Here is a 24,126-nt window from a genome sequence, read left to right as displayed (position 1 = left end):
CATAAGGCAACTTAAAGTAAAAACGTCACGCAACATCGCCACGTAACAACATAAAAACGTAACGCGACAACGTAACGCGACAACGTAACGCGACAACGTAACGCGACAACGTAACGCGACAACGTAACGCGACAACGGCAATATACAAAGAACAACAGCCTTTAGCGGACTTTCGTCCAAAACATTTTGTAACAAGCATCTGCCATCTAAAAGGTAAACACATTACAATGTTACACAACAGCATTATACAATGTTCTGAAACTTTCAATAGCGGCGGCTCGTTGTAATGCGTCGCATGCCTCAACCGAATGCAAAAACATCCACATTCATCACATCTGTGGTTTGCAAACATGTGTGATGGCACCTTTCTTACTGGCGGTTGGGCCGGCTGAAAGATGAGGAGACGTTCGTCTGGCCGTAAACAACATGTGTTGCAACTTTAAAATGTGTGCTTTTTTTCTCACTGAAAACTGTAAAAGGAAGTATTTCAAGTTGCATTTCATTTTCACAACCTCTATCTTTTGGATGAACTCATTTTACATGCAGGTATTTCTTTATCACATGGCCTTGATTCCCCAGCTTGTTTATGACTGGCTAATGGTTGTGTTGATTTTGTCTCCCGAGACATATTATTAATATTTCATACAGCAGTACTTGTGCAGCAGTGCTTAATGCTTGCAGGACGAGAAAGACGGGGAGAGATTTTGGCGGGATCAAATGTGAAACCCGAACCTGTCCACCCAGCTGTCATTACGTACTGCAGAGTGTGGAGGTGTGAGTCGGTCCGGCAGTTGCCTGTGAGGTTCTTGCATGTTCACATCAATATCTTTCCCTCCTCGGGGCTTTCTGCCAGAGTTTTAAGTTAATAGCTCATTTTGTCGTGCTTGAGTCTTAGCACAGACTCGCCTCGGCTTGTCCAACTTCCCTCCTGACAACAACCTCCTGCCTTCTGAGACTGAGGCGCTCCTTCTCATACAGAGTCAATATAGCCTGGAAAGACGGCAGCTCATACAGTGCAGGCTTCCACTTCCACTGCAACCAATGTAGGATTGAGAGTCGAGTTAACGTTGCAAAGACGTCACCATTTGGTTTGGTTTATGCAACAAAATTAGCTGGTTAGGGTTCTGAAAAGATCACGTTTGAGCGAACATTTAGGTCATTTCAATCGGTGCCCAATATTCTGTGATATGATTAAAAAGCTACTGAATAGACTTCATGGCGAGAATACATTTTGTCAACTAAATCCTGTTTCATTGGCCTGTCATCAAGAGCACAGTACGGTGATATAAGACTATGGTTAGGACTGCGGCAAATCCTGAACCCTACTATGTTAAATATTAGTCTGCACAATTACCATAATAACTGTAATAACCATAATATCATATTTTGTGGCTTTTTTTGTGTGCATCACAGGCACAGTGGTAGGCGTATAATCATTTTCAATCATTTTTCTGGTTCTCGTTTCTGACCCGGCAGTCTCGCGGTCGAAGGGTAGATTACACTTTAAATTCTCTCTTTTTGAAATCCCTCAAAAATGTGTCGAGCTGTTTGTAACTTCACTGTGACGTCTGACCTTCACTGTGCAGTGCGACGTGAAAACTGGAAACCTCCATGGACTTTCAGTGTCCAACAGTTTTGAAATGAACAACTCATACGTTCAGGAGTTTTTAATGAGGGAGAAGAAGAATATTTTTCTTTCTGGAAAAAGTCAGACTCAAATATACATGTTTAATACTGTATGGATGAAGTCATTTACTGCAACCCTTTTCCAGCTAAGTCCTGTTTGACTCATCTGAGTGCGTGTCTTTTAGTTCCTAACATCTTCTGGGACCGAGCAGATGTCTGATGACATCATGTGGAAAAATGTTTTCATCTTAACAGTGTCACTAAGATACAAAATGGAGGAGATGCTGAAGTTTTCCCCTGCTTCTCGTTCACGTCCAAACCATGCTCTCTGTACAGTACGCACAGAGATGACAGATATGGACAAGCACTATGCTAAATGCTAAAAAGTTGCTTCAGTACGTTAATGAACTGGAAACAAGATTGTCAATGAAAACACTTTCTACAACGCCAAAGTCTACAATGCATTATAAACATACTTAAAATGCATCAATAACTATTTATAGTACCGCATGATTATAGTTATAAGCACTTATCCCCAATGCTTGATAACAATAATAACTATAACACATGAAGTAAAGTCAAAATGTTTTGTGTGTTCTTCTTGGATATATTTAATGATTTATTTTTTCGCTTTACTCAAACCAACCAATGACTACTTAACTAATTATTACATTATAATGCATTATAACAGTGTTTCTGTATTGTAAAAAAATAATGTATTACAACTAGTTGGTTGTGTTTACTGTTATGAATCGATCTGAATATTAATGAGTGCTTAGAAACATATTGTAGTGTATTAGAAGTATGTTTATAATGCACTTTAAATAGTGGAATTGGTTTCCCTCTCATCAGAAATAGATCAGTAGCAACAATACAACCCGCCCTTTAAGCAAGGGACTTTGGATGCCCCGCCTAATCTTGATTATCCGTGGCGGCCTTCTTCTCTCGCCGCCCCCTCCTCCTCTTCTTCCTCCTCCACCTTCTCATTCTCCTCCTCCGCCTCCACCACTTGGCCAGGTGCCAGACAGTGAGAGCCATGCTAAATGTGTAAATTAGCGTGATGGTAAATACCGGCTCTCATCTGAAAGAGCCTGGGAAGGGAACGTGACCCCCGCTGTAACTTGGGAACAAAAGAAACAAGCCGCGGCTTCTCCCCTCTCCACGCCGCCGGCCCCGTCCAACAAAGACGGGGTGAGAATGAGCAGGCGTGGAGGAGAAACATGGCAGGGGCTCAAGCTGTTTGTACACCAGCAGGATAACGTAAAGTGTGTGTTATTTATTACGTTTATTGTCGCCCATATTTATGTGATCAATCACAGATTTAGCCATGTTTGGCTTTTTGCTACCACAGTGACGTTGATCCTAATCTTTAAACAGTGCACACACACACATACAAAGTTTCATGACACTTTTACAGTAAACACACACACACACACAGGAGTACGTATGCATGTATTTTCAAAAAGTCAATTAGTCTATTAGACCACCTATTCAATTAAACTACAAAAGGTCCAGTTTCTAAAATTTCCTCCCAGCAAAAGTCCAACATCATAATGTCTATAACCTCCCACATCTATCAGACACAATCAATAGCAAACATTTCCAGATCATTTAAACTGTATTCATTGACACTTTTAGTCCGGTACTTTTAACACACCCACACATAAAACTTGTAGGAAATCGGACCGTGTATCAAATCCGTCCGAGCACAATGAACCCAGGTCCGACATTTCGGTAAAGAAATAGACTTTTCCAGAGAGAGAGAGAGAGAGAGAGAGCAATGTCTCTGTGTCTGCCCTGCCAGTAGTTTGAATCTTGGCTCGAGTAGAGTTCTTGTAAAGTCCTATCTACGTATGTAGGTGCTCGTTGACCCGGAACAGTACTCAGTTTAAATTACGCTCAAACCGAAGAGCGCTAACGACTGTAAGTCGATCCGAAACATGGTCGAGGCGTGTACTGCCACTTTTGTTCAGACCGGTGGGAAAACAGTCGCCAGGAGGTCACAGGTCAGTCGCCTCATGTTCCATGCTGTTGTCATCTCTCTCACTCTGTTGGTCCGTCAACACGTGGTCAACAATCCATTTGATTGGCTCAATTGAGTTCAATTATTGCCCTGTTAACTGGATAAGCTTGTGCCCACAGTCTATAGCAAGGAGCCTCGAGGGAGGGGGGGGCAAACCAATGTTCTTATAACCACACATTTATAAAAATAATTTGTCACAGTTATGCAGAGAACCGTCATGCTGTCCAGGTCTGGACTGCGTTTGCCATTTAGTGATGCCCACTTGCATGCACAGACTGTGAAGTCTTCACACGATCCATTTTGTTTGACCAAGTATGTTCATTGTTTTTACTCGAGAAATGGATGAAAACATCAGAATTGTTTGTCAATCAATTTAAGAGATAATTGGTTAATCAGGCGATTGTATCCCCATCAGAGAAAGTGTAACGTATCCACAAAGACAGTACAGTCTCACCACCTAAAGTATCCATATGCGCAGAGCCAGACGCAAGCACACACACACACACACACATGCGCTGCCATTCCTCAAGTGTTTCCTGTGCTATGAGACATAAATCTGAGACCGGGAACGTTTGTGTCCATGTCCTGCGGTGCAGCCTGCTCAATAAATCTGAGATGCTCCACAACTTTCCCTCATGGCCTCCCAAAACAGAGGCCATAACTTCCACAGAGACAGATACTGACAGGAGATGTAGTATGGACATAGACATTCTAGTAAATACTCATTCAGTAAATGTACAGATGCTATCAAAATTGTTACAAATCAATGATTATGAATCGAGAAGCAGATGAAGACAAAGAGGTACGGCGCCGTCTTTTTCTCCACGCTCTGTTAACGACATCCCAATAAGTCCATACGGACCGGCACACTGCAACCATCACGGTGACAGAAACGCCTTCTGTTGCTGGTTACGGCCCACAAATTGAATTTGCACACTGAATAGTTCTGCTGGGATGTGCCAGATGCAAGAAGCTGGATAAACATAAAGGCACTCAGGGCAGCGGTGTGTTTATACGCCAGCGCACACGGCCGGGGGAAGGTTTCGTTGGCCGCTTGAAACGAGCTCACCTGCGTGGCAATCACTCCTCTGCTTTGGAGTAAAGCCGGAATGTTCTTTTCTCCGTCACGATTCATCATCCCGCTGTTTGATTTTCCCACATTTGAGTTTGAGATTTAAAGACGTGAGCGTCAAAGAGGTTTCACTTCACGTTGTTTACCCAAATAATGGGTCAAGTCATTAACATATTCAGATCTGGGAGACGGTAAAATGAGTGGAGTGTGTTAGTAGCTAGCAAGAAGCAGAAGGCAGAGGGACGGACTTTTGTCTGGAGGAAATGGGCCCCTATTTAATGCTGTTAACACAAGCATGTACGGAATGCAACAACACAATTATTCTTCATTATATTACACTCATTTGAATACTCCCGATAGCATCGGCACATGCTCGCTCAGCGGGCCTCTTCCCCACGCACAGCAGAGCCAGGACAAAGGCTTTGTGTCAGGTTTTATCTCCGTTCAGAAGCCTCTGGTTACTTTTGATTTAGATGTACGAATACACATGTGAGCGTGGTTCAAGGCCAGTGGCATGTTCTCATCTTGTCTTGTGATCTCTTCCAAAGCACTCGTACGTTATTAACAGGACTAACATTCTAAGTCCGGTCATTTTCATATAGAATATATTCAGACCGCCGTCCTGTGCATGTCTGTATTTTAAGTGAATTTATTTAAGTGAAAAGTTATCTATGTTCTCTGCAAAGCCGTCAGACTCCATTAACAAAAAACAGTATAGATAAGTTTCACTTTCAGTTCAGCTCCCAGTCAAAATATTCTAAATATAATGTATACATATATAGTCTGTATTACACTATCTCATTCAACCCCACTGCAAATAATCTGACCTATCTCTTTAAGAATGGTGTTGTTTTCAGCTAAATGTTAAAATGCCTTCTTTTAAGATAAGATGTTTTTTTTGCCAGGAATATGTTTCACCTCCAATACTTTTCAAAAAATTGGGGTCACCCAGACAAATCTCCAGGTTCTTCTCATGGATTATCCTTAATTTCTAAGAACAAGAACAGACTGGAGAGTTTCACATGAAAGTTCTCTTTTTCTGGCCATTTTGAGAGTTTAATGAATCCACAAATGTGATGCTCCAGATACTCAACCAGCTCAAAGGAAGAACAGTTTTATAGCTTCTCTCACCAGCAGGACTGTTTTCAGCTGTGTGACATCACTACACAAGGGTTTTCTACTCATCCATTAGTCTTCTAAGGCGAATATCAAACACAATGCATAGAACTGCTGGAAACCTAAAATAGTCATTTACCACATTAACAATGTATAGAGTGTATTTCTGATTCATTTAATGTTATATTCAATGAAAAAAACTGTGCTTTTCTTTGAAAAATAAGGACATTTCTAAGTGACTCCAAACTTTTGAGCGGTAGCGTACGGCGTTCCACGTTTGTACTTTTTGAACCCACGGTGAAGCGCTCACCTGGCCCCTGCCTTAAGATCCATGTCCTCCATAGACCGTGGGAGATCCTGGCTGTGACTGCTTTACCAGACTGGCTACAAAGCAAAGTTCCACTCCTGCTTTGCATGACGGAGAATGTGAGCTATTCTGATGTGGGCAGTCTACCTACCCGCTCAATCTGACCTTTTCATCGGAGCTTTCATTACACTGCCGTCTTTGGCTAACTCGTCGCTGATATTATCTCCAACATAATTAACTCTGATTTGCACAAGTCCAAAAGTATGAATTTTATTCGACATGGCATTCAACTAAATGTCAGTTACCATAGCCTTTTGGATGTTTACAGAGAAGACTTGTTCATGAAGTGGCTCTTTGTAATAGGTTTCCCCCCCTCTTGCGTGCTGGCACAGTTTCACTATAACGTCACATTTCAGGATTTTAAGTAATTCCTCACAATGCCTCCGATGTACCAGTTCATCTGATGGCTGAATCTTTGAATAAAAGGTTGGCCATTCAAAGCAGTGTTTATTGTATTCAAGATGAATTCAAACCCAACGAGTCCGGTTTGATTCTGTGAGAAATGGACACATTTAAGGATTGGACGACTCAAACTAAGTCCAATTATTTAAGAAATAAGATTCACCAAAACTATCTTGGCTGATATATTCATCCAGTCGTCCAACCCGACTTTATGGTAGTTTTCTAAAGGAGAAGAGGGTCCTGGGAGTTGTTAATGTGTCAATTTAGAAAAAATATATACGTGTATAAAATCTGAGTGGCAATTTGTCTGTTTGTGTATCATTTTTTTCGATTATTATGGCTCATTATAATGGCTCATATTGGTACATAAGGTCTCAGCTCAGGTTATAGCTTAGCTTATTCTGGTGGATATTCATGTACGTATAAGACTGTTTAAGTTGTCCTCCTCCCACAGGCACAATAACAGAGTTAAGGATGTGTCAATCACTGTCTGAGCGCACCCACGCAGCGCTGACAAGAGGTCTGATCAGAAAACAGCTGTGTTGGGGAATGTGGCGTGTGGAGTGTATTGGACTCTAAGCGTCATGCAAACACAAATAGTATAGACTATATATACACTATACATTGATGAGATAAAAAGCTTTGCGGAGGGTTAGGGTTAGAGTCAGGTGGAAACACTGGCCAGGCCTGAGGAGTCAGGACAGAAAAGTGTTGGGGGGGGGGCATCCCAAGGAGCAGGGCCTCTGGGAAGAACGGCTTGTCGAGGTGCATGGGGCGATAAGGATGGTGGAGTAGGAACGGGGTTATGGGGAATGGACGGGGTGATGGGAGGGTTAGAATAACTTGTTGTGGAGGGGATTTGAGCCAGACGGAGATACAGTATCCTATCAACTCCAGACACACTCCACCGTGCCAGACGAAATTATGCCAAAAAACAGAGATGCATTCCACTGCGACGCCATCATCAAAGCAAGTTGTTGATACTGCGACCGACAGCCGTCGCAGAGCAACATTCACGTATTTGGCATCTCTTAAACTTGAATGAGAAAGCGCCAGAGCATTGGAGCATGGTTTCAATTTAGGCACTGCATCTTGTCATATCTGTGTATCAGCTGCTTCTGCTCCTAAAAGGGACCAAAAGATGTAATCTGATGAAGGTAATTTCCTGTAGAACTATCATCCCTGTATTCCAGATGGGGGTAACAGCTCTGAAAGAGACTTCAGCGACGCCAAGGTGACTTGCACATCAACAACTTTGCGAATCTAATCAGCCGTCCTAACACCGCCATGGCATCCATCCAGTGGTCCGTTTAGTTTGGTTCAGAAGCATCTACTACCGGTGGATAGTCCAATTAGATAATGCCTTAACCTTACTAGCTTTGTTAGTTTCAAATGACTTGGTTTGGTTTGGAATTGGGGCTCGATAGCCAATATTGACTTTTTGTAAAAACATCCATATCAGTAACAAGACAGAAATGTTCCAAAAATATGTTGAGCCTGTTTTAAAGGAGGACATGTGCTCGGTATATCTCTCGAAAATCAAATATCAGTTGGTTATCCTTGCTATCTCAGGGTGAAGCTTGAATCTGAGCTGTGATACATACGAGTCTGTAAAGCTGCAGCAGAGTTGAAAGAAAGCACGCCGCGTTTTAGAACAACGAAACACAAAGATGCGTTCACGAGGGTCAAAATATATGCTTCCTTCCAACAGTAATGTAAAGCAGACGCCAGCCGAGCAGAAGGCTTGTGTTCATACAATGACACAATTAGTCTCGGATAAGCAGGGGGTCTAGGGAAGGAGCAAAGATGAAGGGTGCTTTCAGAGGTCGACGGTTGTGATAACCCTTCGGCATAATCTTTCAAAGCTAAACAGACACAGTTCTCTAATAGTAATAAAAGAAGGATGAAGGATACAAACAAGTCAAAAGCCTACTGGAATCAGGAAGCTGGCCCTGTGCTGTTGTTCGTCAGTCATCTGCAGACAAGGTGGTGGTGGTGGTGATGGTGGTATATGGCTAACTGGAGGGAAATTGAGTTAGTAGGGATTCTCCCGACAGAAGAATGATGTACAAGGGGCTCAAAGGGGCAGAATACAGACATGCACAGGAAGGAAACGTCAGCGATGACATCCTGTTTGTGTTTCATCCTCATCAAAGGGTCATCGTTTTCTGGAAGCACTTCATTTGAATCTTCTGTGAGAGGCCATGATCATTATATTCTCCCTGTTCATCAGCCTCTTCCTCATCCTCTTGCGACCATAGAACAACCACGGATACAGTAATCCGATTAGGCCCGGGCTCTTGACTGATCATGAGTTCTGTCGGACCAATCTGCCACTGAATGACTTCCGCTGATACTTCAGTTGTGGTCAACAATCTCGTAGAGTATGTAAGATCAGAGTTCTGCTGGGTGAGATGAAGAATTGTGCTTTCTATCGGGTTGTTGCTTTTACATAACACTATCAACACCTTGTTCTTTGCTGAGTTTGACCCGGGCCAATTTTATAACATTGTACTTTCTAATGGAAATGTTGCATACAGTACATTGAAGACCTCTTAAACAGCCTTTTTTTTAAAGCTGCATTCAACACGCTACTGTAAACACCTTTATAAAGTTATATATCGAACAGCCTACATTGAAAGTTGTGTGGTATAATAACAACAAATTCCTAGAAAAAAGGGTGGAAAGTGTGTTGAATAGGTCAAACAAAGATAGGACTTGCGACCGCTGTAAGTGTTCCATGTAAGTGTAAATGTTGACTTTCTGCTTGTTTCGTAACATTACTTCAGAAAGTCCTCTAAGGGCAGTTCATATTTATTCAGGGTAATAACATTTAACAATAGTAACGTATTACTTGTTATTTTAACACAAACCATGTTGTTTTTTTAATCTGTTTTGTTTCCTTAACCGAACTAATCATTGCACAATGCTAACCACAGTGCATTGTGGCAGATATGAATCATATTAATGAAACTGTTTTTTTTGGGGGCGGGGGGACGTATCCCTGTGGTTTGCGGAAACGTACAATGTCCCAAAAATAATATCTGGGTACAGGGTTTTCTGCCGGGGAATATCTGTGTGCTGCTGCTGGAAATGAGGTTGATGGGAACCCTGTCAGAATTTGAATGAAGCCTGTCCTTCCACTTCTGGTTTGCATCCCCGTCTACACACGGTAGCTGCGGCGGCATGTTGGGCGACATTGTGCACTTTCAGGATATGAAGTCATGAAGCCAAATGTAAATGCAGACCATGATGAAAAATAACTGCATAAAAGCAACAATATGACTTACCATTTCTATTTGTATTTTCAGGTGTCTTCATCTTGTGTTCCAGCAACAAACTATGAGCTGGTGAGTAACCTTTTCAGTTTTTTTTGTTGTAGTAATTGCTTCCATGCTGTACGTGCTCAGCAGGCATTATTGGCTCCTTCCTGGTGTAGATTTATTGCAAACAGGGTCGGAAAGTAACAGCCTCTATCAGCCCCACTAACAAGGTAGTTACCATTGCACGTAATGAACCATTATCTGGAGGGCCCCTGAGACAACCCTGTGATCTGAGGCTTTGTGCATGCACTAGAATTTACTCGACCTTTTGCAGTTGTTTTTCAAAAAATCCTAAAACGAGGGATTTTTGCATCCGTCAGCTGTTGTGGAACAACAAAGGTAGATAAAGAGCCATGTCCTTGACTCCGCTCTGTCACGGTGACGTCTTTTGGTGTTTGGAGTCTGAGTCTGAGTATGAAAGTGATTTAGCAAGGGCAATAAAAAAAACATGCTTGCTCCGTTGCCTTATTTGGTATTGGCATTAGAAGCCGTGTTAGACTTGGACATTATCAGCTCACTCTCTTTCTCGTATATTGTGTGTTTAAATAGTTTTGGGCGCATGACAAACCAAAGCAAATATCCCCTGCACTTTTCGACGCTCGCAGAGAAAATACTTCTGGAAATGTCATGTTTTTCTTTCATAAAATGTGCAGTGATCAAGCAAGAACATGTTATTATCCTCCGCAGATGCTTTCGCACTAGATGCCATCTACATGAAGACATCTGTTTTAGATGTGCAGCCGCCTGAGCTGAGCTCTCAGGGCATTTTTTTTGAAAGGTCTGCTGTTGTAGACCCGCTGGCCGCCATATGACACAGACACGTTACACGTCAGTGACTTAACCTGTAGTCTGTTAATGTGGCTACTTCACTGCTGATAGCTCAGACCGTTTCTTCTCACGTCAATCAACTTGCAAGAAAAAAAACGTGCAGTATTCACAACACTGCATTAGACCTTCATAGGCAGAGCTCAAATTATAATATTTTATGACCACATCTGCAGTCAGACAGTATACAGGAACATTTTTTCTAATGCTCAGTGCTAACACGGAATACAATCAGTTCCTCGTCTTAAATTATATGTTTTAATAGATGTTAAAAAAGACAGAAGGAAAAGCAAGCTGCAGGGCATCTGCCTCCTTTTTTTTATCTCTTTGATTTTGGCTCGCCTACAGGAGTCTCCCCCAGAGGCTTTTGACGATGCATTAAAGGTGCTGATTGCTCTCATAAACGTTGATGAGATGAGGTGTAAACCATTTGTTGGTTTACCTTTACCACCGAGGAGAGAGGAGACGAAAGGAAAAACTGCCCTTCAAGGCCCAAACAGTGCTCATGCTGTCTGGTGACCTGGTAGCCTAAAGACATGGACATGACCGCCATTGCAAAAAATATGAGCTATAATAACATAGATGTGGACTGAACGCATTGCTTTCCTGCGCCGTAAGGTGAGTCAGGCTAAGGAACTGCTGTGCTGTATTAAAGCTCCATGAAGGTACATATTACCAATATGAATAATTCATTCGACTAGTGCGTACAGTACGTGTCAGCCCTCTGGTGGCTCTGTATCATGGGAACTGAATGACGCTTTAAGATCCTGACGTGCGAGCGTACATGCCTTCGAGCGTTCCCAGCTGCAGCCGTCCAGCCGGAGGTGTGTGTCAGCTCCCAGCCCCTTGTTTGGTGAATTCCTCTGCACACCGCCTGAGACCAACATGATTTACCGCCCCACTCAGGTGCAGACTGATTGCAACGTCGGCCATATATTAACGTAGTCGTGAGGGAGGGACGAAGTTTTTTTGGGGAAAAACTTTTTCCAGACATTCCACTCAGATGGGACGAGCTACAAATAAATACATTTCTTTATTACCGGATGATAATTATCCACAATAACAAGTAGTGCCTTTTTTATTTTACTGTTTTGTGTTTAAAAGTGAGGCAAAAAAATAGCGTAAAAGTCCGGTTACAAGCCGCTCCTACATTCAGTGGGTGTCCCCGCTGTAGCAAGCTCGCGCCGCTGCTAGCTTCCCACTGCTACTGCTGCTGCTAGCTCCCCGCTGCTGCTGCTGCTACTGCGTGCGTTACTCGCTGCCCGAGTTGGGCGTCAAGCCGGGGCTGGTCCCGTTACCTTCTGTGGTTGTTGGGGAACTAGCAGGGGAGCTAGCAGCAGCGCTAGTAGTGGCTAGTGGCTACAGCGGGGACACCCACCGAAGGTAGCAGCGGCTTGTAACCCGACTTTTACGCAAGTTCTTATATTTGTAAAGGCTAATTTCTCTTGTAAATGTACCGAGCTGGTGCTCAATAAAGAATGAATAACACGTCTATTGCCTCCACACGGCTCTCATCATGAAAATGGTTAAGCACTGTTTGTCTGTTTTGGGCTACTGTAGTCACATTGCAGACGCCATTGTGTATCCCTATGGAGGCATGAAGGACTCACAACAATTCTTAGTTGCAGGTGAATATACATTATCTTCCATTTCTGCTCGTAGGTCTACTGAAATGCAACACACTGGCCCTTTAACAGCGCCAGCATGTACGAGTAAAATTCGTGTAATTATGAAATTAGCGGCCCCTTAGTCCTGTTTTAAATATAGTATCTTAGTTACTAACTACATAGTCTACAAAATGAATTCCCTCTGTGGGAAATTGATGCCAACCGACAGCCTGTTTATTGTAATTGATGATGTGTGCTTGGAAGATCTCATTCAACGGCGATGATGACAGAAGTGACTACCCCCGAGCAGACCCATTGCCGTTGCATGTGCGCAATGTGCTGTAAAGCATGCTGGGAGCATTCCTCGGATGTGCCCTCATGTCGAGCCAGCTCTGCCAGGAATGCGTTTTATTTTGCCCCAAAAAAAACAAAGCCAGCTTGATGAAGAAGGAGCGGAACGAAGATATATCAGGGAACCTGGTGACGTAGACAGCTCAGAAACATAAGGAATTCATGCACCCACAAGCAAAGATATGCACACACTCTCAGATAACCACGAACCACAGACACCTACGTCACCCAGCTTCTTTATATAAATAAATATATATAGGTCTTGTGTAGTGGGGAAACAGGGCCAGGACATTGCTGAGTAATGAGTAACTGCAGGGCAAAGATGGTCTAGATGAGGTCCAATTAGCTCTGTGTTTAGAAACACACATATTTCCCTGATGTGCCCTGTATTACGCTGTGTATACAAGCAACAACCAGGCATCCTGTACCGGTGTACTGCATCATCCCAGTTTCCTGAGAATGTTCAAAACCAGGCCATGAAAAACCTGTTTAATATTCAGCTGAAGAGCCAAGCGGCATTCGTAAGTGTTTCTTTTGTGTTCTACGTGATGATCCAGCATTACCAAGTGTGTGTATGTGTGTACTGCACATATATATAGTATAGTACATCATTCCTAAGGGTGCTCTACAAAAAACTGAACGTCATGGTCAATCTTTTCCCTGGCGTCCACATCCAAAGATAGAATGAGTTAAGTGCTGGGTCAAAGTGAGAAAGTACCTTTGATGCATTTTTTCCCATTTTATTTCAACGAGTAATGATCCAAATGCACTCAGCCCTCACTCCTCCATTAATTGACGGAGCTTTTATTAGGCAATTACCTAAAAGGAGGCAATTCGTTAAGGGGCTCTGAAGCAAAGCAACCACTGCACATTTTTCTAAAAACCCTCTGAAAAGAATCTTGTAACTCAACACTTTTTTTTCCCCCTTTACTTTTTGAATCTCTGTAACTTGGAGTTTGCACATGTTTATGTCCCTGTTTTTATGTAACATCACTACATTCCCAGGCTAATTTTTTCATTCTACGTCAAATACGCAACCTGCGAAACATGCTTACGGTTAAAGTAAACCCGGCTTGTCAGTTTACATTGCTGAATTACAAGCAAACAGTGGCTCGTAAACTGCAGTTTTATGAAGTCATCCAACAAAGGTAGGTGTTGCAGTAGCAGAATACTCACAGTCCTATTCACCATGACCTATTATCATAATGGACTACTCTGCATGCCAGGCTGTAATTATCTCTCCAGCATTCCCACCAGCGTTAGAAAAACCCAGTATGAAGAATCATTGGGTCAGACTGTGGTCACCTTCAGCCTTCTTAGTTATGTCAGGCTCTCCCTGCTTACAACCCCCCTCCCTCCCACACCTCCTTACAATTTGCTGTTGTTTGAGGTGTTTCTTCTAATAAACTCGGAAAAATGCTTTTCACAGTGAGGTTATTGAGAGCCAAACACGCTTTAGTAATACATGCTCCTCCGTCCAAATAAAAGAGACTGTCCTCAGCAGAAAAACAACAGCATTGGTTTGTCCCACACTCTAAAGTTGGCCATGCCTGCAAATTATGACGGTTGTCTCTCAGTTGCAAAGGCGGAGCCGAATGACGTTGGTGGTACAGACGCAAAGTCATCGCGGTGTTTTTTCTGTACGGTGAGACTTGGTCCCGGTAGTCGGTTTCTTTTCGCCACCACAACAACCCTGCCCTGAAGTAAGTGAGGCGTCTTGAGCCATGTAAGCAGCAAGGCTTTAGGAACGGCAGTGTCGGTCGACCACTTTGGTCCACTTTGAAATATCCTTGTTTTCACAGTGGAGAAGATGAGTCCTGCTGACTTTCTGCACCGCCACCATCAAGGCTGCCATTTGTGATGTTGGAGTGCAACGTGTCGACAGTTATTGGACAGTTTACCAAGATATTTAGCACAAATCGTCAGATGCTCCAAAGGGCAAATTGTAATGTTGGTGTATTCTTAACTTTTCAACTTGTGCCCATAATGTTAAAAATTGTCCAACGCTTTGATTTGGGCTTTGTTTATTTGTCAAATACCTTGAAATTTGGCAACATTTTGGACACAACTTGTGTGTTCAGAGCTAATTAGCAAATGTTCGCATGGAAACCCACAAAAGATGGATGGATAGATACAAAGACGCATGCCCAGTCGGCGTGCCTGGAATGGGCTGGCGGAAGCAGCAAAGCATGAAATGTTTTCCTCCAGGCTCCTCCTGGTGACAGGATCCTCACCAAGACCCCAGGAAGCGCGAAAGGCTTCGAAGCAAATTTGACATTGTGGAATTACAACTTCCAGGTCACATGATGCCATGGAAGTCCAAAAAGATCACATCTCGAAAGTCAAAGCTTTTTAGTTTCTTGCGCCACTGAGCAACTTTCATAGGACTCAATGGGGCCTCGCCTCCACCACTGCATCTAGTTCTCTTCATGGTCCTAACCCACACAGCAGAAGCTAATCCGACACAGACACACAACCTATTTTGTCCTTTTGGGTTATTAACCACATTACATACATACGGCCTATTGTTATAAGTAATGAATCATTGCAATAGATCCAGAACATCTCGCGTCTCACATTTCACAGGCATGAGAAGTTCAGCCAAGCCGAAAGAAATAAAATAAAAAATATTGCAGTGATGAAGTACATTAGTCTAGATAAGGCTTGCACAATTCCCTTTCCACTTTTTTTTCTTCCCTGGGCTATTTACATGATGTTTCTGAGTTCTTACCATATTGGGACATATGCAGAGTTAAGAAAAAGCGATTAGTGCGGTAAGTGTGTGTGCTTATAGGTGTGACTGAGTAGACCCTGTCCACACACAGAAACACACACACACACACACACACACACACTCAAGGAGTAAAAATACTTGTCAGATTCCTTTCGAGAGTCCCTCCTCTCTCACATGTTGCAGAAGGCTTCTGGTTACATAACAGAGTGAGCGGTCAGGTCCGTATCAGTAGGAGCGGGGACACGCAGGCTGAGAATCACAGAGAAGGCCGAGGTGGTTTAGGGTCACATGCGGCTCAGGGTTTTTTTTTCCCACAGCAATGTTGTCCACTCTTCTCCGGTCCTAGGGGATCCCTGGCATTTTAGAAGCCACCCCACCTCACCTCACGGGGGGTGGGAACAGGAACAAGCATACACACTCCAACCCGAACCCTAACCCTGGATACATAAAGCCCACACGGCCCCGCCTTCCTCAGCACCATGTTTACATTTCTGGGACATGGCTGTGTGAACGCTGCAGATGAAGGGCCACGGAGCATGAGAGAGGAACAGCTGTGTGTGTGTGTGTGTGTGTGTGTGTGTGTGTGTGTGATGAAGTAGTAGAGCTGGGTCTCGATATTTTAAAATGTATCATGTTATTATGAATAGAACCATAGAAATGGTTACACTTTTCTTTTTTTTTTTACAAGATTCAGTTATCCAAATGAATGATTCAAAGAAAAATAGGACATATTTTAAGGTTTTGTCATACAGTTTGGTTATTTAGTCGTTTGTTTGTATGTTACATCACTATTAGCAACATTTCTTATGAATATGGTACTGATTTCCTATGTTTTCCTGGTCTAGGTGATGGTGTTACTCGTGGAGGGAAATATGTGTACTTGTAAATGCTGAGCATTTTGTGTATGTCACACATTCTCTGCATCCCGGTGAAGAAAGCCGAATGCCTGGATGATTTACACTAAAATCTACAGCCTTTGCAGGGCGACCTGTAATTCCTGAACATCGTGTTTTCAACATTACATTTTGGATCTCTTGAACCAAGCAGGAGTTGGCTCTGGGTCGGCCTTCAGCTCTCGTGAGGCAGGATTGCCTTTTTAGGCAGCCACTAGAGGGGAAAACTTGCCAAAAAGGGGTCCTGCCAAACAGCTGCGCTTTTACTTTGAAGGCAAACAAATAGAATCACCGTTTTTATCCACATCCAAAAAGTAGAGACACTCAGGAAGCTGTTCTAAAATGATGAGCATGAAGAATACTTTACATTTACCTTTTAGCTTCTTCACTGGCAAGTGTTACAATGTCTGGATGAATGAGGCTCGACCGTCATTATGTCAACTAGCGTCAAGGCCTGTAGTTTGGATTTATTCCCACTAGGAGGCACTGTTGGACATGTCGGTCTGTGTCGTCCAGACTGATGGATCGTGTTTGACACGAAGGGGCAACTTCCAATTCCAGGTCAGAGGTATTCTTTTAAAGTTCATACGATACTTCTTTATCGTTATGTGAGTAACCAGAACTCATTTTGAGAGTCAGAAGAACACTTATCGGGGAATTTATTAAAAAACGCTTGAATCAGTAGCCTACATAAGAAAACACTTTCAAAAATGTAGATGTAGTTTTTTAGGATGTATTTCATTCCCCTGCACATTAGGCCCATTGACTGTGTGAGTTAGTGCAACATGGCACGCACATTTAGCTTTTTATCCTTTTATGTCATCATCGGTGAGGAATGCTGCATCAAGCCCATCAAGGCACGTCTGAGGCCGCTGCCAAGCTCTCCGTGTGGGCGATTGTCCAAAAGGCGCAGTGTAAACATAGGTGGAGAGCTGGTGCGGAGCAGCTGTGCTGCCAGTGCAGATGGTGTGTGTGTGTGTGTGTGTGTGTGTGTGTTCTTTAAGTTTCCAAAGAATTATCCTACTGCATGGGGGCCGTTCAGGGTAGAAGGTAGTAAATGCGGGGGAGAGAAAAGGATGAGTGGCACTCGACGCACACACTATGTCTGCCTCTCACACACACAATCACACACACATACACACACACACATGTAGACATACAAGGTTATAATCTGGAAACAACCACAGAGCATCCAGTGTGTGGTTTGTGACACCCGCACCCAACAGACACAAAATAACACGCGCAGTTGTGTACATATATGGCGACGCTATGAATAATAACGTAAGGGTTTTTTTCTTCTTTCATTCTGCTCAGTTTCACGTCCGCATCAGTGACGGCGCGCTCAGCTCACCGACTGAACGTAAACACTGAGTCGTTCCACCGGTCCTCTCGCAGAGAAACGCTCTCCTCCCTCGTCTCAAACCCACACTCATGGCACCCAAAGCGGTGACTCTAACCGCTCCGGGCCGTGCCGAGCTAAATGGGCTGTGTCTCGAGCTCTAAAGATGCACAGCTGTATATTTAGCCTCCGGGGTCATTTCCCCGGAGGCCCTGCCCCCGGGCTAGGTTTATCCCCGCCACTCAGAAGGGAGAAAACTCCCAGCATGCTAAAGCTACCTCTGCCTCCCTAAAGGAGCGGGGCTATAATTTGGTGGATTGGTCAAAGGAGCCACTGTGCTCATGGGAAAGGAAAGCACATGCTCCGCTGTTGGAAGAGGTAAAAAAAACTTTGAAAAGTCACACTCGGCCGCGATGTGCTGAGAGACAGACATGTGGCCTCGGCGATGCTCTCATCATCCGTTTTTTTTTTTTTTACAGCACCCGAACACGAGTAACAAAGCAGACTCAGACGTGTTGCATCTAATTATAGCTCGTCTGTGGAAGGGGCTGTGAAAGAGCAATGCAGGGAAATTCCAATTTATCACCACTTGGATCTTATTTTTGTAGGTTTTGGCTATCATTCTGTTCGGTAATAAAAACAGCGAGCTCACCGTCTTCGATCAGCAACACTGGTGGCATCATTAAAAATAAGTGAGATGAGGGCAGGCTGAAAACTTTCAGTTTTTTTTTATTTATGAGAAGCACTCTGGGCTGCATGTTTTGTATGAAAGGTGTGATATGAATAAATACATAAAGTGGAATTCAACAACAAGAGTCTGTTATTATCTAGTTAGCACCCACAGGCTTCACGGCGATGTTCCTACCGGCTCGCTATCATGCCAGCAAAACGTGAGCAAAACAAGTTTCTTTCATGGCAGATCTCTCATCTGCCATAAAAGAAACTTGTTTTGCTCACGTTTCAAGTAAGTGGTGTGATATCCAAACAGTTACTGACTTACTTTTAGCGTATTTTGGTTGTAATCTCTCTGGTAAATGAAAAAAAGTTGAATCTGTTTGTAACTTGATTGTCGAACCTTTCGTGTTTGTGTAATTTAAAATCTCAGCTGTCATTTTGGTTGAAATAAAGGTTATCATAATGTTCCTTCAGCTGATCTATAATTAGTAGAACAACGCCAGTAAACGCCAGTTTGGATATCATTGGTTTTGATCAATAACTCTTTCTACGGAGCAGGAAATACTGACATTGTTTTCCTTAGAAGCAAAATGTTATCATACTGTTCGGCTATTATTATGTCTGTTATGATTTTGCTACCACATGGGAGATCAACAGCCTGCATTTAGCTCCTCTCATGAGAACAGATGCAATATGATGCTCATCTGACTTAGCTTAGGGGGGTGGCAGGCATGGCTCTGAGCTAGGGACGGGCAAGCAGCCAGAAAAACCAGAGTTTCTGCAATGAATAGTTGTTTCACCCTTTCAAGTTGATTCCTGTCTAATCAATACCCAACGAAGCAGAAATAAGCTCTGGACATGCCAGGGTTGTGTTTTCAGTCTCCCTGCACGTGTTGCACAGCTCTCGGCTTCATCCAGAACAATCTTGATGTTTTGCTCCTCTTCTTTACTCTCAGACCCTGCTGGAGTCTGCAGGTTAACACTTTTTGTTGAACAATTTCTTGTCTTAATTAATGGCGATAAATTATATTATTGTCATTTTAAGGCCTTTGTATGCCACTGATATATTGATAATATAACACTATAATAATGAGAGTAAATGTTGTTCAAATACATACTACGCTACTACCTTCGGTGGGCTAGTTCCCCGCTGTAGTCAGCTAGCGCTGCTGCTCGCTCTCCACTAGCACTGCTGATAGCTCTCTGCTAGCTCTACTGCTTGTGCTGCTGCTAGCTCCCTGCTAGCTCCCTGCTAGCTATCTGCTAGCTCCCTGACAATCACCAAAGGTAGCGAGATCACCCCCGGCTCGACACCCGACTCGGGCAGCAGGGACGTGGGCAGCAGCGGGGAGCTAGCAGCAGCGCTAGCTTGCTACAGTGGGGACAGTCACCGAAGCTCGGAGCGGCTTGTTACCCGACTTTTACGCTATATAAAACCACACAACCGATAACTTAAATGGAATCTCTGGCTCTTTATGCAAAGCCTTATAGTGGTTTGGGGAAAAAACGCAGCTTTTTATTCTGCATCACGTTGGCAAAAATGTCCACAAAAAAACATGTAAACACAACAAATGATCAAGGTCATGTCCACATATCATATGACAAGCTGCTGACATAAAAAGGTTGAGAGCTGATACAGTTTGCTGTAAGTCAACAGCATGTATCAGCTGATCTCTGAACACAGTCCTGGGCCTTGAGATCATGTCCTTGAGACTGTCGGAAACGCTACCATGACACAGCAAATCCTCATCATCTGAGTCGATAAAGTGGTCTATAAAACGGTCTATAAAAGCTGGCTTTGAATTGATTCGCCGGAGATTTTGCACGGCTAGCAAGAATTGTCTTGATTTGAAAAATAAAAACTGTCTTTGATACGATTCCTTGCCTCGGAGCGGCAGTTCCCCCTCAGATGTCTCCTTTGATCAGGGCCAAGAGAAACGGTAGACACTTCCTCCACGGACTATTTTGCTGATACACAACTTCCCAGGCTTTCTCATACTGTCTGAATTAGACCCGACGACACACGCGCACACACACACACACACACTGCAGCCATCTGGCTGCAATTGTAACAAGCGGAAACGCACATGTTCAAATATATCAATGTGAGAATTGTTTGCGTCTGTGTGTGTGTTTTTCTGAGTGTCCACACAATAGGCTCTATATTTGTGTGGGAATGCCTGCGGCGGCAAATTTTGACCTCCGAGCGAATCCGCAGTCTGCATTTAGAGGCTGAAACATCGGGCTGGTGTTTCCTTCTGCCTTCATTCCTTGAAGCAACTCTGTCTCCCACTAATCTAATGTACAACAATAAACCGCAGCTACACACCCACCCACCGAGAGAAAGCAGATCGTCATGCTCTGACATTAAATTCAGATTTACAACTGCCTTGCCTTGCCATGGCATTGTATGATCCATTTGAACACCATTCTCTTTATTCTTGTGTTGTTTTTAAAGGTTGTAAGTTAGTATGTCGCTGGTTAGGATGATTCCAAAGTGTCTCTCTCTCTCTCTCTCTCTCTCTCTCTCTCTCTCTCTCTCTCTCTCTCTCTCTCTCTCTCTCTCTCTCTCTGCTGGCTGGTGGTTTGCTCTGGGCGTTCAGTCTATATTCTAGTGCCTGCACAGCCAGACTATAATTTACCCTTCTGCGTCGACTGTTTATACTCCGCTGACGCTTTCTCCAGAAACAGAGCATCCTTGCTGTCACAGTGCAGCTCTGTGTGTGTGTGTGTGTGTGTGTGTGTGTGTGTGTGTGTGTGTGTGTGTGTGTGTGTGTGTGTGTGTGTGTGTGTGTTTCCACTATCGGCCCCTCCATCCAAATTACAAGTCTCATGATTTACTTTTGTTGTTGTTCTTGTCTGTGTATCCAAAGCATGTGCAACGTTGACTTGGACACTGATATTTCTAATCCCAAATATGACAATATTCTGACTTTGATGTAAATGTCGGGACTAAGGCTTTATTTTAAATTAAAGTACTTTCTGATTAAGACGATTGTGTGAGCAAGTCCTTTGGATTATAAATATCCCAATAAGGGTTTTTACTGCAATCTTGCCTGTTTGTTAGTTTGGAGGATATAAACCTGTTGAAATGTTGAATAAATGTCACCCAAATGTGTAACAAAGCCTAGAAACTAATCAAACGCAAAATGCTAACTTTCACTACTTTTTACAAAGTGCTGTTTTTGGTCGATATTGAGAAGGTTAAATAATAATAAAATCTCAAATCTCCATGACAATAAAGCAGTGAAGAGTCAATGATATACTACATTTACTGCTCTATAGGAAGAAAAGAGACCAATAGATACACTTCTGCTGCAATGAAAAGAGACTCTGGTCCTTTGCTCTCCTTCCTGCTACTCTCTCTCTCTCTCTCTCTCTCTCTCTCTCTCTCTCTCTATATATATATATATATATATATATATATATATATATATATATATATATATATATATATATATATACATATATATATATATATATATATATATATATATATATATATGAATCTGTTATGTTAAGTAACATCTGTGCATGTGTGGTAGTCTGCGGTGGTCGCCAAGCCCACACATGCTCATGACATCATGGGTCGCTGTGATGTTTTCTTCTTCTGCTCCCTGCCATGAACTCCTCTCTTTATCTCCATCTCTTCTCTCTCTCTGTACCCAACACTCAGCCGGCCCTGACTCTACATCCACCCACTCCTGGCTGTCTTTCATTCCATCTCTTCTCCCGTCTTTCTCTGTTTCTATCTCTCTCCCTCTCTGTCCCCTATTTCTGTCTCCTGTCCCTGTTGGCATGACTCTCTCTCTTTTTCTCTCTCTCTCTCTCTCTGTCCATAGCTGTATATGGAGTTCTACGGATGGACTCTCTGGTCTTGGCTAATGGAAGCAGACTTGTCTCTTTGTGTAAATATTTGCACAGAGGGATTATAGACGGTCCCACGCATTCAAGGTGGAGCCCCCGCTCTGCTCCAGGCCACATTAGGGCAAAGAATGGCGCTGAGCGTAGCTCGGACGTAGCGCTCGGGGAGATGTGTGACACAAAACGCAACATGTGGCATGAAGTGGATCAAAAGTATCAAACTCACTTTCTTTTTTCTTCTTCCCCATCTCTGTCTTTTCTCTGAACAGGCACAGAGCAGTGACCTCCCTCTCAAACATGTAGACACCATGGTGAGTTTTTTTTTTTTTGTTCCTTCTTCCGCAGGTCCAGCCATCTCTTTCGGTTAGATTACTGAACTGAATGAGCAGATTAAGTCTTAAGAGACGTCCCAGCTGGTGTGAAATGACAGCTGCGATTCATTCGCAGCAACCCAAAAAATTCTAAATTAGAGCAACTTCAGGTGTTACAGAGTCAACAAATCCTCTGACGTATGGGTGTCCACGGGAAGCACGTTTTCTTTACTGTTGAAAGTTTGCACTGACTTTGTCGTTGTGCAAATCCAATGTTCTGTCCCTCTTGTGGATCTCCCATCAAAAGCAAAGCCAGCTTTATGTACGAGATGATGACCAACTCATCAAACTGTCTTACTGCTAACTCAAGTGTTAAAAAAAAAGAAGCTGCGCTGGGAATCCAGCCAGGCTGCTGATTCTGTTCCCATTAGACCTGTTTTCCAAACGTCAGGCGCCGAGGCCATCGCACTGCGTGATCAGCTGCTAATTCTGCCAGCAGGAGGATTTGTCAGTGCAATTTAACGTGAAGTTTTCTATCTGTGCCTCTTGGGTGCACACACACACACACATGCTGGGAGGTCAAAGGTCAAGGTCAGCTACATCGATCAGAAGGTCCACAAGTTCATCAACAAACTCCGATTTTGGAAACTCCTAAAACTAATTACAGGTAGACAAGATATTTGACATGTCGCACTATGACATACCTGTATTATGTATTTATTACTTAAACATAACAATCTTCAATGTGTTTAATTCATTTTACTATTGCTTAAGCTTCCAAAAAGATTGCAGTTTTTAAATAACCGGTCTTGTGAATGGGGGGTATCTTTGTTCTCTTGCATCAAAGTTAGATATGTTAAACTCTCATCCACCACCCAAACCGCCACACCCTTAGTTTTGGCTGGATATGAGGGACACCACTTCCTGCCCTGGGACATAAAGCGATGGGCTGAACGACACAGGCACAAGTACAGTGGCAGATATAAACCACATCTGAAGTCCTCTCATCTCTGATTTCACCATTCAAACCCTGAGTTTTGCTTCTGTGAGAAACCAAACCGTCTGCTACTCGCCACATTTAGCCTTTTTGCAATGTGCAATTTGTCGCTATACATATTGGACAATAAAAGGGGACGCATCCTCCAACATTGGTCACTCTACATCACTACTGCCTTGGCCTTTCACCACGGATTCCAGCGTGGACCCCCCCCCCCCCGCCCCGAGGGAGTGATGGGTAATCGGACACACATGATATCACCCCCAAGCCTGCATATGGTTGTTTTGGAAATAGCGGATGAACGTTAATCAAGTCGTTATCGTGGCTTCAGGGTAAAGACTCCCGCCTCCATATGTGCATGTTGGGTGAACACACACACACACACACAACAATTAGAGCGCACATGTTTGCCTGGGACTCACCCCGGCCCTGGCCGTCTATGACACAACTTCCTGTGAGTGGTATTCTGTCTGGGAAAGGAAGGATCAAGTGACCGATTCAGAGTTACCACCCAAAGCCGCGTGGCCGCTTTCTCCACAAGCATCCAAATATGTTTGTGTCTGTTTTTATTGGCCTTCCCCCGTGTTGTTGTTCACTTTTT

General features: G+C 43.3%; 1 protein-coding gene across 11 annotated transcripts in view; it reads left to right on the top strand.

Moving 5' to 3' along the window:
• The window catches only part of tns1b (tensin 1b), a 150,188-nt gene that overhangs the window by 74,914 nt on the left and 51,148 nt on the right, over nucleotides 1-24,126 (top strand). For all 11 annotated transcript variants that reach the window (XM_068573137.1, XM_068573142.1, XM_068573143.1 and 8 more), the window contains 2 exons: nucleotides 9,918-9,956; nucleotides 22,487-22,528. In XM_068573137.1, coding sequence (XP_068429238.1) covers nucleotides 9,918-9,956; nucleotides 22,487-22,528 — 81 coding nt within the window. The remainder of the gene's footprint in view (nucleotides 1-9,917; nucleotides 9,957-22,486; nucleotides 22,529-24,126) is intronic.

This window comes from Clinocottus analis, unplaced genomic scaffold (genome assembly GCF_023055335.1).
Source record: "Clinocottus analis isolate CAN_PGR_092001 unplaced genomic scaffold, fCliAna1.0.p SCAF_12, whole genome shotgun sequence".
In the NCBI taxonomy this organism is placed as follows: domain Eukaryota; kingdom Metazoa; phylum Chordata; class Actinopteri; order Perciformes; family Cottidae; genus Clinocottus; species Clinocottus analis.
This window is presented reverse-complemented; position numbering and strand designations above follow the sequence as displayed.